Source organism: Cydia fagiglandana, chromosome 6 (assembly GCF_963556715.1).
Source record: "Cydia fagiglandana chromosome 6, ilCydFagi1.1, whole genome shotgun sequence".
Classification (NCBI taxonomy): Eukaryota; Metazoa; Arthropoda; class Insecta; order Lepidoptera; family Tortricidae; genus Cydia; species Cydia fagiglandana.
Genome location: NC_085937.1, coordinates 19,765,569 through 19,780,541, shown reverse-complemented (window position 1 = coordinate 19,780,541; position 14,973 = coordinate 19,765,569). Strand labels below are relative to the sequence as shown.

Sequence of the window (14,973 nt, the reverse complement as noted above, 5' to 3'; positions counted from 1 at the left end):
TTGAAAATTTGATCAATGCAGGTTGCTGGTCAATGAACTACGTATAGTTTGAATATGCTGTGAGTAGAATAGGGTTTGTAAATGAATATAGGATAGATATAACAACTTGATTTCCCTAGTAACTGGCTTTTGTTAAGATGTTTCCTGCTCCCAATGACCTTCGATCCAATCTGTAACTCTCCGTTTTCTCAAGCTTTCCATGGCTTATCCTATTAAAAAAAAACCGGGCAAGTGCGAGTCGGACTCGCGCACGAAGGGTTCCGTACCATAATGCAAAAAAAAAACGGTCACCCATCCAAGTACTGACGTCTCCCGACGTTGCTTAACTTTGGTCAAAAATCACGTTTGTTGTATGGGAGCCCCATTTAAATATTTATTTTATTCTGTTTTTAGTATTTGTTGTTATAGCGGCAACAGAAATACATCATCTGTGAAAATTTCAACTCTCTAGCTATCACGGTTCGTGAGATACAGCCTGGTGACAGACGGACGGACGGACGGACAACGAAGTCTTAGTAATAGGGTCCGGTTTTACCCTTTGGGTACGGAACCCTAATGACGTACCTACTTTTTACTTTTTCAAAACAGAACTTCATATATCCTTGGCATTTGCTAGACATAGTACGCTGCTATGGCTTCTTTTTAGTGGTTTTCTTATCGTACAAGCACCAGGCTCACTGAGATGTATCTTCTTTCTCGTTTTATCATTGCTGAGGCTCGCGACCACATGTAATTTGTCTCCATTTCGTGCAGTCATAAGCCGTATGGACTGCACGGTGCAGACTGCTTCAAGTCGACCTCTTCATAGCGTTCGATCATCTCACACATGCTCCAACTCGAGCACGTTTGCCATTCATTCGACTTAAATTAATGTGTTTCTCCACATCATGCGTTGGATAATATATCCGAAGAAGCTAAGGGCTCACCCATGGCATGTTTGGAATAGATGAGTGGCGATATAGAGCTCTTTCAGAATGGAGAAGTTTGTTCTCCTAGCTGTCCAAGGTATAAGCAGCACTAGCAGCAGTCTTCTTTTGTTCGTTAACAGTTGACGGTGAATACTTAGGGTTACTCAGTTACTTTAATCGGTGTGTCTAATAGTTTTTGCAACTGGCTATTAGGTTCATTTAATTAATGATTGATGTATATTTGACAACTGTAACATAAATAATACAAAAAATCTATATTGTAATCCAAAAACCAACTTAGAATAGCTAATTAACAACACTCAAGGTCACGCCGATTTCACGCCGATCATTTATCGCACATCAAGCCAGCGGCGGCAGCGCACACCCTAGAGGTGTTTTTTTTAAATGGAATAACATATTTACTTTTCTTAAGTTTATACCTTTTGCCTCAAATAACTTGTTTATTAGGCAATTTTTACTCCTGGTTTTTTTTTATCAATTTGTATTATTTTTTATATTACAATGAATGGTGCTAAGTATATGCTTTTAAGCTTCCTTGGTATTTGTCCTATCTTCTACACTAAGCGATTAAACAAAAGAATTCATTGCTTTTGCGATGAGAGGGTAAAACTCTCAAAGAACATTTTCGAGTCCGAGAAGATTTCCGAAAGATTTTCTGTTCCCGGGAAATTTCGAGAAAGGCACATCGTTAAGTAAGAAAGATTTAGATTTAAATATTTAAAAAAACTTATTACGGTTTTGATCTTATTTTTATACGACCTTGAAGATCGCTCACGTGATTGGTGCATGGGAAATGAAATGAAAATCGCGCGTGAGAGAGAGAAACTTATAAACTTGTACCTAGAATTTATTGACGTATATTTTATTCAAATATCAATGTAAAAGGATCTTTTTTATAAAGAAAAATTCCTTTCCATAAGCTAAAATCATTTTGAACGAAATTTTCTGTTGAAGGTAAAAGTCCCGTAGAACGAAAGAAACTTAAGAAACGTACCACTTTCTTTCTTAAATCTATATTTATTATTTGAAAAAAAAAAACTAGTATAAGGGTAGCAATTTCATTATTTAATTTTAACAAATTTACGTTAACATTGCCAATTTCATTATATTTTTTTAATTGATATCAATTCGCCGTTATTATAATAATCTTGCATTTTATTGTAATCGTAGCAGCATCTGATGAAGAACAGGTGATCTTGTTCACCCGTCTTTGGAGAATACCTAACTGCCTTCGCTCAATGATTTACCTTAAGAGTGCACCATTATCAATAACATACGCCGATCCAGTAATACTCCTAGCTTTATCACTGGCCAGGAACAGAATTAGATCTGCGACCTCTTCAGCCTCCACCATCCTTTTTAACGCAGAGCGCTCTTTCCAGAACTCATATATTTCGTCTGAATTTGGCGTCCCTGCATTTTGCAATATATTAGTCTTGGTACCTCCAGGATTTACGGCATTCACTCTTACTCCGTGCTGAGCGAGGTCTAAAGCCACGCAGCGCGTAAAGTGACTTACTCCAGCTTTCGAAATCGCATAACACAGACGTTTCGTATGCCCGCAGCTATAAGCGGTGATGCTTGAAATATTAACGACGTTACCCTTAGTCATGATTAGGTAAGGAGCAGCAAGGTGCGTCAAATGGACCATTGAACGGAGATTCGTGTCCATAGTGAGATCGTAGCTTTCCATAAGATTTTCGTCTACTATGGATATATGATTACTAATCCCAGCATTATTGACCAGTATGTCTAACTGATAAAACTGGTGGATAGTTTCTTTCACTATCGTTTTAACATCTTCGTCTTTCGTGATATCTGCTCTGATGATGAGAGGTTTATTGCCATGTTTTTCGCACTGCTTTGCGACTTCTTTTAGTTTTTCTTCGTTTTTATCGACCAGGACTACCTTGGCACCTTCTCTGGCAAGTGCTTTGGCTGTGGCAGCTCCTATCCCGGAGGCAGCGCCAGTCACGATTGCCACTTTACCAGTGAAACTCATTGCGTTATTAGAGGATCTGATGCTTACTGTAAATTTCTTGTCACGACACTCAATTTATACTAACGTCTTATCGCATTTTATTTTATTACGATAGTCACGATTCCGGTGAAATGCATTGTGCTTTTATTTTTAACATTGTAATGAAATCCTATTTATAACTAGTCTTATCTGTAAATTATGATAAGATATATATTTTAGAGCCGCTATTAACTGATAGCTTTATTTTACGTTTGCAAATGTTTGGTCTGTTTTAAGTAAGTAAATTATTTATTCATCATCATCATCATCTCAGCCATAAGACGTCCACTGCTGAACATAGGCCTCCCCCTTGGACCTCCATACGTGCCGGTTGGAAGGTCGTCTGTCCATCTTGTGGGTGGAGGCTTGCTAGTCCGTGGTCTCCACTCGAGCACTTTTCGACCCCATCGGTCATCTTCTTTGCGTGCAATGTGGCCTGCCCATTGCCACTTCAGCTTGCTAATCCGGTGGGCTATGTCGGTGACTTTAGTTCGTCTACGGACTATTTATTACACCAATAATATACGTTTTACAAACAAATGTAAAACTACAAAGGTTTTTTAAAGGAAAATAGACCCAGGTAACAACAGGCGGTCTTAGGCGGTTTATTTGCAACCGATCTGGCCTAGTGGGTAGTGACACTGCCTATGAAGCCGATGGTCCCGGGTTCGAATCCTGGTAAGGGCATTTATTTGTATGATGATACAGATATTTGTCCTGAGTCATGGTTGTTTTCTATGTATTTAAGTATTTATATATTATATTATATATGTATATTGTTGTCTGAGTACCCACAACACAAGCCCTCTTGAGCTTACCGTGGGGCTTAGTCAATTTGTGTAAACATGTCCTATAATATAATATAATATTTATTTATTTATTGTTTTTTTTAATGATTTAGATTAAAGTTTATACGGAAAGTACCACTGAATCTACAAGCAAAACGCCGGTAACGCCGGTTCGGTGAAGTGCTACCTTCCCAAATGAATACACCATACAAATACGAAACATATACTAGATTTTTTTAATTATTTCAATAATAATTTGACTGATTTGACACACTGACTATTATTTAAGTCAACATGTGCCCATTATCACAAACATAAGTCGATCCAGTAACGCTCCTCGCCTTATCACTGGCCAGGAACAAAATTAAGTCTGCGATCTCTTCAGGCTCCACAAGCTTCTTCAAAGCAGTAGCATCTTTCCATCTCTCGAATAGTTCGTTTGTGTTAGTCATCCCTGCATTTTGCAAAATATTCGTCTTGGTGACTCCAGGGACCACAGCATTCACTCTGACACCATGCGGAGCCAGGTCTAAAGCCACGCAGCGTGTGAAGTGACTAACACCAGCTTTTGAAGTCGAATAACCCGTGTATATTCCTCCTATAGTGAGACGATCGGAGACACTCGAAGTATTCACGATGTTTCCCTTACTCTTAATCAGGTAAGGGACAGCAAGGTGCGTCAAATGGACAATGGAGCGCAGATTCGTGTTCATGACGAGGTCGAAACGTTCCATAAAATTTTCTTTAAAAATGCATGATTCCTTGGCAGTTCCTGCATTATTGACGAGAATGTCCAACTGACCGAAGTACTCGATGGTTTTTTTCACGATGGTCTTGACATCTTCGTCTTTAGTGATATCTGCTCTGATGATGAGAGGTTTATTGCCGTGTTGTTCGCACTGCTTTGCGACTTCTTTTAGTTTTTCTTCGTCGATATCGACCAGGACCACCTTCGCGCTTTCTCTGGCTAGAGCTTTGACTGTAGCAGCTCCTATTCCAGAGGCAGCTCCAGTCACGATAGCTACTTTGCCTTTGAACGTCATTGCGTAATGAGGCATATACCGCTTGACAGATTCTCACTGCAAACTTCTTATCATGCTTCGTTACTTATAGTGAATTCTTATCTCACGTTTTTATTTCGGAGATAGCATAATAAGTGCAGAGAAGATAATACTACGATAACCTTTCATTTGTGGAGAATAAACATGGCCACTTTTTTACATCCGTGAACCCGATTTTGGTTGTTCCACAGACAGCGTTCTATTGTTGAATAAATTGTTAAAATGTTATATTCTTCGGTTGTATACAGAATTAAAGCGAAGATTTGGGATGAAACTTAGTCTACTAAATTATATCTACCTATTTCTTATATTTGGGGCTTTATTGATTCTATTATATTAATTTAAAACAATTGTTAGTTACATAATTAAAACATGAATTGTTTTCATTATTATTAAAATAAAAGAAAAGCGCAAAATATCTTTGCAGACTAATTCGGATCATGGGTAGGTATGATGTGTTGTTCACATGTTTCTTAAACTACTTAAGTTAAACCACACTAATAAAACAATAGGTTACTTACATATTTACTACAACACACCTCAACATTAGCATAGAAAATTTCCGGAAAAAATCCCGTTTCTTTCCAAAGGGCTCGTTTTTTTCGGATTTTTACGGAAAAAAAACATGATATTTACCGCTTCAATTTTTCCGAATAAAACGAAAATAGAGATTTAAACAGGTTCGGTTATTTTTCTTAATACTGGTGACATTTGACATCGGATCGGTGTCAGGGTCAGTTCAGTTCAGTTGTCACAATTGTGTCATTACGCTTATCAGTCGGTTGGTTTTTTTCTTTAGAAATCCGAAATAAACGGAATAAAACGAAAATTTAATAAATTCTCGAAAAAATCATTTGATTTTTTTCGACATTTTCAACGCTACTCACTATACAACAAGTATGGGATACAAGGTTTTTTTTTTGCCGTTTTTGCGTAATGGTACGAAACCCTTCGTGCGCGAGTCCGACTCGCACTTGGCCGGTTTTTTGTATTGAACTTGGCTCTCCTTTTTTACATTTATGTTTTTGGTGGGATTAAGGATAACTCTTTTTAACCTTTTTGGTGCGGAACCCTAATGGCTCCTCTACACGATGGGCCACCGCCGGCCACTCCAAGGGACGCATTTATGCGTTAGAAGGAGCGAGTGATATTGCTATCTCATTCTACCGCATGGCTGCATCCCTTGCACTGGCCGGCGCTGGCCCATCGTGTACCTACAGGAGCCATAAGATGTCACAGCGACATGACATTGATCGGTCAGTGTCAAAAATGACGTCTTCGGTTGAAGAAATGTCACTTTTAACACTGATACTGCCGTATTCGAACTTCAAGATATTCACAAGAGACGACACGTACTCTAGATCCATTCTAGATACGTTATAGTTTAGATGTCATCTAGTTCTCTTTTGCAGCGCAATTCGGGCAACCAATGTCACCTTTACGTTAGATAGAGTAAGATATCTATTATCGTGAATTGGATCTCTAAGTCATATCCTGTGGAAATCGTTCAAGAGTATCTCCAGAATCGCGCAAATGTCAAATTTGACAGGTTAGATCTTAAACATATCGTTAACGTATCTTGGTGATATCTAAAATATATCTAATAGATGTCTATTTCAAAATCCGAATCGGGCCCATAGATCGGTATCATATCGGTCATATCGGTGTGGCATCTTATGAGCATTCTTCGAATCTGGCCGTACGTGTGTGCGAGGTCTATAATAGACGGACGTAACAAGTTCGTTTTTTTAGCATTAAATACCTAATAGAAATAAGGTAAACAATCTTCATGTGTTTTTTAATTAAAAACACATTTTAAAAATAAGTTACGGCAAATATGTAACAATTATGAATCTAATACGATCATTTATATTCTTCAGCTTTCATAAGTAATAGTAACTGATTATTAAAAAGCGTTTTTAAATTAAAAGACATGTCAAGATCGCTTATCTTCTTTCAAGTTCTTTCTAATGCTAAAAAAAACGAACATTGGTTGAGGTGGTCTGTGCAAATTAAAAAACGGCAAGGACATTTCCTGTCTTTATTAATCACTTGTCTCTAGATCAAACTACAGTAATGAGTACAATTTATGGGAATAATTGATAAATATTCAATAGTCGATTGATTTTGCGAAGCGCTTGACTAGCGTTAAACTATGTTATTAATGTATTATTGCAATCCGTCAACAGATTTTGATTACAAGCTAATATTTACTCTCTTTCCAGGGTTTCGTAACTCTGTCGGCAAAAACGGAACCCTGAAAAGATCACTTTATTGTCTGTCAAGTAAGAACCTTTTTACTAGGAACTCGTGTTGAGTCCTGGACACTACGGGACTCATTTGTCCGGGACAGTTAACAGGTTAACACTCACAAAACGAAGTCAAGCCATTTTTCACGTTTCTTCAAAATAATCAATTTTTTCGTATTATCTACTGTTTGAATAAATATCGATTTTAACCTTGATATTCTCGCGAGACTCGGCAATATTAAAATTCTAGTGACCCGACCCAGCTTCACAAGGGTTACACAAAACCTTAACAAATTATACACCTTAACCTACCTGTAGAATAACTCTATTGATAGGTGAAAACCGCACGAAAATCCGTTCAATACTTTTTTAGTTTATCGCGAACATACACACATACAGACAGACGCGACGGCGGGCGGGAACTTTGTTTTAATAAAAATTAAAGACCACAACGCGTTGGTACTTCGTTGATTTCCTTTCTAAAACCAACGCCCTATAGCCCAATTCAGATTAAACAATTTATTACGATTTTGATCTTATTTTGATATGATCTTGAAGTTACTTAAGAGCCCTTCAACGTGCACACTAGCGCCACTACTAAATTATCGTGATTATTTAAATTTCACGAAATATATTTATATGCGTCCAAAGTAAAAACGGCCGTTTTTGTTTTGAGTTCCTAGATCGACGAATCCAGCCACATAAAAACTACTTTGATGTATTCAAAAGGTACTTAAATACACAATACAGTCCGTAGCGGCCCCCATTTTTAAATACCTGTCGTTAAATTTAAATACTCACGATTATTTAGTAGTGGCGCTAGTGTGCACGTTGAAGGGCTCTTAAATCCGAATCGCTCCTGAACTTCAAAAACCTGTCCCGCAGACTCGCCAAATCATGGCCACTATCCGGAAACTGAAACAAAAGCCGGCAAACCAGGCCATTTATTCAAAGCGAGTGTCCGTCAAGCCGCATGATTTGTGGGCTTAAGATTAGTGAAAAAGTTTTCGGGACCCAAGAAGTTTGTCATAGGGATTATGGATGACGTTTCTTTTACAACTGACGTTAGATTTAAGGTTATATTTGAGTGAAAGTAGCTGGGAACGGTCAATCGTAACTTCGTAACGGTCAAACGTAACTTATATCATAATTGTATACAAGAACAGGACTCATTCTTTTGATATTTTACATGTTTGCGAGAAAGGATTGCGTTTGAGTGTTCTAACTCTGTGATGGTATCAAAACGGTAATTGCGTTTTCCTTTTTAAGAGATAAGTATCTGTTCGTAAGAACTATTATCCATACTATCATATTGTAAATGCGAAAGTGTGTGTGTCTGTCTGTTTCCTCTTCACGCTTAAACCGCTGACCGATTCAGTTGAAATTAAGATAGTTTGAGTCCCGAGGAAGGACATAGGGTAGTTTTTATCACATAAATCACCCTTTAAAGGGGGTGAAAAGGGGGGTGGAAGTTTGTATGGGGAATCGATAAAAAGCAGATTGGATAAAATAATAAGCTGCCCAAATTACTCTACGCAGACGAAGTCGCGGGCAAAAGCTAGTATATTATAATCTGCGCCATAGGTACGGTACCATGTAATCGAACAGTGTCTTCGTATATTTCCATATACGCAGTGCGTTGTCTGTGAAAAGTAATCTCGAAGTTAAGTAAGCCTCACGGAACGATGTCAAGTGATGAGAACAAATGGATGACAAGATGACGCGACAAGTGACAAACGACGAGTGATGTCGCGCGCGTGACAGGGGGGCTGACGCGTAATTGAGAAAGTATTCAGTATGCATATACGTGTTTGTCTTAGAGCATTTAATAACTGGAGAGGCCATTGAGAGCTTACCCTTCTGCACAATTGTGCAAACTTTTGTATGGACTGACACAATTACAGGCACAGTTTTTATTTTTTAAGATTAAGAATAGACGATTGTACGCAGGGGGGGACTTTTACCGACTACCTATTACGAGGTTCACTGTGAAGGATAAGTGACCTATAAGTGAGTCCATTTCAAGCTGCGCCAGGGGCAGGAAACTAGAGCGTTGGTGCTTTTACGGCTTCATTCGGCTCAGCATTGCTCCGACTCCGAGTAATTATTAGGGCACGACCACAGATAAAATAACTACCTTTTTTTAAAATTATGAATGGGCTTACTCATGGCCACAGACTACGTGAGGCGTAGACGTGGTCTACGATGGAGCGAGCTCGCCCAGAGGTGCCTGTTCACTCTTGATTACCTTTTGACTTTTGACAACCCTAAATAGCCGAAAGGGATAATGTATAACACTCCAATACACATGCCATTTTATAGCGTGCTCTCTCGCTCTCTATCAGGTCAAATAAAGCCATGGACAGTGAAAAAGCTATCCGTATGGAGCTGAATAAGATCATCCTTTTGCTGGCGATGCAATGCATCCAGAAACTTATATCAGCTCGACAAAAAAAGAAAAGAAAGAGAAAGATTTGGGTCCGTGATTGGATATCTAGAAGACAGGACTTTGGAGCAAGTACTCAATTGCTTAACAGAAATGCGAGTAGAAGATGCTGCGAGATATAAAGATTATTCGCGGATGCTACCGCATCAATTTGACTTTTTACTCTCTCAATTTGAAAGCGCTATAAAGAAACAAGATACTAAGCATGCTCAATAAGCAAACCTGTTCACACGCGCTAAAAGCACGCCCCCCTCCACCCGCGCTGCAGGTAGCATGACCAAAAATCGCACGACCGTTGATTTTTGAGCAAACTCAAAATGAGCATGCTCATTATTAGCAATGTTTCGACACACATACTACTAAGTAGCAATTGCTCAATAGTGGCATGCTTTCGTGCTAGTAATCAGCATGTGTAACAGTAGCTTTAGTATTTTCTTAGTCGACATCTAGCATCGAGTAGCGGAATTATCAGTACTGCTACTTGACAATAGATGTAGCGGCGACCGAAAAGTCTAATGCTCAACAATTTTCAGCTAATATTATAAACGGATTAACCGGAACTCTATTTTCAACTCCTTCTGCTTCTAATATTAGTTGTAAATTGTTATTCAATACAATTTTCGTGGGTCGCCACTCGAGAGACATCTAGTATCGAGTAGCGGTACTGATATTTCCGCTACTCGATGCTAGATGTCGACTATGAAAATACCTTATATTTTTGATACCAAAACTGATGTATGCCGGGCACTCTTGTCTTACTATATTTCTAGCTATAAATATCGCCGTGTCTCTTTTATTTACACGGGAGTGCTTATCTTTTGTTCGTGGCGAAAGATTAAGATCGTATGCGAAAGAAATAACATTGAAAATGGAGTGTTGGTGAACATACGTCTTTTGGATGTTGTATGGGAAACAGGGTTGTCGCCAACTAGCGATCCATCTATTAAGTTCATGTGTTCGTTTTATTGGACAACTTGGCTGTCTTGCTGGTGTATTCTGGTAGTCACCTAAGTGGAAGTTAGATAAAAGTGTGTGTGTTAGATGAAAGTACCTTTTAGGTTTAAAGACCTTTATTTCTCATAAGAATATATATAATATAATACCGGGTGTGGCCTGTAACATAAGCAAATAATTAAAATATAGATTGTACTCCTCAAACGGTGACACTTTTGTTCTACAAGAGTGTCACCGTTTGAGGTTAGTGAGGTAGTCCTAGTTAAGAGTTAACAAGATCTTTTTTTTTATAGGCTGTTGGGTCAAAAAACATAATCGTCATTCGGCGGCCAAGTAAAATCGATAACACAGAATAAATAATAGCACTAGGTACAGAAGGTTCACTCTCTAACAAAACGCGCCTATCATGAGAGATACAAGCGCAAGCGCGGGCAGTCGTCCGTTTCATAGCGGTGCGCGACAACCACACCGCTAGACACCAAAACTGGTGTGGCCGGATGCACTTGTAGCGACGCGACGAAATCGCGGAGTGAGCCACGCCTGACGATACAAAGAGTAGGCATTGTACATATATATGTATTGATAGGTACTTATTACTTATTTCACCTTTGGTTCTGGCATTCCTACTCATCTACTTTGTAACACAAGACAATTCAAACTTCGTAACCGCATTCCTAAATTCCTAATCCAGAATACCGCCGTCAGAATTAATTAAATCTGGAACAAGTCGGTCTGATTTATTAGGGTCCCACAGACCAGGCTTAGGATAAATTCATAAACAGCTTTCTTGACCGATTAAATCGTAGTATTCACGTTGGACTGAACTGTTTTCTGTTATATTACTTACATTGGAACTCTTTACCCTATTAATGTTTTAGGGTCAAACGGAAAACTGTGATCGCGTCTTTCCTGTAGACATACACAAGAGTTAAGGGCTATAAAGGTTAATTTTCTTATTTAACCCCGCCACGTGAAAAGGACCTCCTTTTATTTAGGGAACTATGATAAAATCATTACTTACATGCCCACAAGCTGTAAGTTCTTATTTAAACACTTTCGACATTCTTAATTTAACAAGCAGTAAGCCTTCCTACTCAATGTTACCGGTTCAAGCACCAGAGCGAGAATGCCCCTTCCATCCCATGGTAAGTTACATTTATACTTTTTCATCATTTGAATTGGCGGGTAGGAGAGAAGGGTAATTTTCGCGACTACCGACAGATTAATTAACAAATATTCGGGTAAACACAAATCAGATTTCTAATCACTACCCACTGAATGCCATAAGTTTAACATAACTCACATAAAATAATTATAATTTATTCTTGAAATCTTATGAAATATCACACTCGGCCATCCGACTGCGTGCTACCTCCGGTGCACGATCAACAATAATATCACACTCTGCCGTGTTGCCCAATGCATTTTCAATCCTATCATAGTCTGTTTATACAATACCAGTACTCTTCATTGTACACCAAAATACAATAAAATAATACAAAGAATTACAGCAACTCTAGTAGAGGTAAACTTCAAGTTCTTTAATTTACTCATGGTATCAGGTATTGCAGATGGAAACTGTATTCATTCTTCAAACTAGTATTGATGCTTGATGACGTCCTCCACTGTAGGTCCTTCTTGAGCGTCGCCTTGACTCCCGCGGTCCTTCTTCGTACGGGTCATCTGAGCTAGGCCCTCGTCGTCAGCGCCTGCTGTGGTGACGACATCCGTCTTCAGGCCCCTCACGCTCGGCAGTCGCAGTCCACAGCGCCCTCTGTGGTAGACCGTCGCTGACCTCCAGCGTCTACCGCGACTCTGCATCAGTCTTGCTCGTGACGGCAGTCTAGATGATCTCGGGGTGTCAATATCGGAATCCATTTTACCCTGTAATTAAATTTCAGTGCGCTGCATGATTGGTCGTAAAACTTTCTTTCACCCTACACCAGCATACCAATGCTTTTTCCTGTTTAAACTCTTTAAACTCAAGATAAACTCTTTAAACTCATTTAAACTCTTTAAACTCAAAATCTCAAAGTAAACTCTTTAAACTCAAAATAAACTCTTTAAACTCAAAATAAACTCTTTAAACTCAAAATAAACTCTTCAAACTCAAATTAAACTCTTTAATATCTTTAAACTCTTTAAGATCCTAACTCTGACTTTCAACTGTAACGGCAAACCCGTACTAAATACAACATCTATGGACTCCCTGGCAGCACACGACATGGCCGCAGTCATAAACAGCACACCTACACGGCTGTAGACTCTAGCAGCACACTACATGGCTTACACTCATAAACAGCACACCTACATGGCTGTAGACTCTAGCAGCGCATTACATGGCCACATTCATAATCAGCTCTAGACCATTCAGACAATTCGTACTATATACTCGTATTAAACTCAAACTCGTATTAAACTCAAACTCGTATTAAACTCAAACTCGTATTAAACTCAAACTCGTATTAAACTCAAACTCGTATTAAACTCAAACTCGTATTAAACTCAAACTCGTATTAAACTCAAACTCGTATTAAACTCAAACTCGTATTAAACTCAAACTCGTATTAAACTCAAACTCGTATTAAACTCAAACTCGTATTAAACTCAAACTCGTATTAAACTCAAACTCGTATTAAACTCAAACTCGTATTAAACTCAAACTCGTATTAAACTCAAACTCGTATTAAACTCAAACTCGTATTAAACTCAAACTCGTATTAAACTCAAACTCGTATTAAACTCAAACTCGTATTAAACTCAAACTCGTATTAATCTCAAACTCGTATTAATCTCAAACTCGTATAAAAACTCCTCAGATCCTGACTCTTACACTCGACTGTAACGGCAATCTCGTACTAAATAACACATCTATGGACTCTCTGGTAGCACACTACATGGCCACACTCATACGAGTCAACAGCGCACCTACATGGCTGTAGACTCTAGCAGCCCACTACATGGCGTAGACTCTAGCAGCACACCTACATGGCCGCACTCATATTTAAACTGCACACCTACATTACATGGCTGTAAACTCTAGCAGCACACCTAAATGGCCGCACTCATAAACAGCACACCTACATGGCTGTATACTCTAGCAGCACACCTACATGGCCGCACTCATAAACAGCACACCTACATGGCTGTGTACTCTAGCAGCACACCTACATGGCCGCACTCATAAACAGCACACCTACATGGCTGTATACTCTAGCAGCACACCTACATGGCCGCACTCATAAACAGCACACCTACATGGCTGTATACTCTAGCAGCACACCTACATGGCCGCACTCATAAACAGCACACCTACATGGCTGTATACTCTAGCAGCACACCTACATGGCCGCACTCATAAACAGCACACCTACATGGCTGTATACTCTAGCAGCACACCTACATGGCCGCACTCATAAACAGCACACCTACATGGCTGTATACTCTAGCAGCACACCTACATGGCCGCACTCATAAACAGCACACCTACATGGCTGTATACTCTAGCAGCACACCTACATGGCCGCACTCATAAACAGCACACCTACATGGCTGTATACTCTAGCAGCACACCTACATGGCCGCACTCATAAACAGCACACCTACATGGCTGTATACTCTAGCAGCACACCTACATGGCCGCACTCATAAACAGCACACCTACATGGCTGTATACTCTAGCAGCACACCTACATGGCCGCACTCATAAACTGCACACCTATATGGCTGTATACTCTAGCAGCTCACCTACATGGCCGCACTCATAAACAGCACACCTATGTACATGGCTGTATACTCTAGCAGCACACCTACATGGCCGCACTCATAAACTGCACACCTATATGGCTGTATACTCTAGCAGCTCACCTACATGGCCGCACTCATAAACAGCACACCTACATGGCTGTAAACATTAGACCCGGTTATATGATACCACCTACATGATATCATAGACAACTAGAACCATTAGAGTCTGACTATAGTACACCACCTACATGGTGACTAACTACTTGCTAACTACACTTTTACCCACATACTTAGGTAACTAAACATTAGACCTGGTTATAAGCATGATACCACCTACATGATATCTTACTTAATAACATAATCCGCATACATACATAGATAACCAGAAACATTAGGGTCCGACTATAGTACACCATCTACATGGTGACTATAGCTACGCCTCTACCTATGCAACTGTAACATGATCTGGTTAATATATATATATATATATTCATTTCAAAACTAATCAGAGCAGTTTATCAATCATGACTTGCTATTGGATAATTTAGCTCATACTAAACATACTATTTAATGGATTAGGTTCAGTATTCGAAACTCAAACATAGGATGTAAATATATGTAAACACTTTCATTTAACGACAGTACGTATTTCAAATAAATCTGCATATCAACCGAGAACTTCTGCATGTCTTCACAATATGGGCATACTAAAATTTAAAACCTCTCTCAGTTAAATAACATTGCTCCTTTTTAATGACAATAAACGTACTTGCCTTTAA

At 39.1% G+C, this 14,973-nt stretch overlaps 1 protein-coding gene and 1 long non-coding RNA gene across 2 annotated transcripts in view; both read right to left on the bottom strand.

Annotated features, from left to right (window-relative positions):
- Positions 1-14,973, bottom strand: part of LOC134665460 (uncharacterized) — a 131,645-nt gene that overhangs the window by 71,736 nt on the left and 44,936 nt on the right. The window lies entirely within an intron of this gene.
- Positions 2,166-2,943, bottom strand: LOC134665437 (uncharacterized oxidoreductase TM_0325-like). Its single transcript, XM_063522411.1, has one exon. The coding sequence runs from the start codon at positions 2,929-2,931 to the stop codon at positions 2,173-2,175; it is 759 nt and encodes a 252-aa protein (XP_063378481.1). The 5' UTR covers positions 2,932-2,943; the 3' UTR covers positions 2,166-2,172.

What these genes read in the sequence shown, in the direction of transcription:
- LOC134665437 (XM_063522411.1), bottom strand. Translation starts at nt 2,931, where the DNA reads ATGAGTTTCACTGGTAAAGTGGCAATCGTGACTGGCGCTGCCTCCGGG.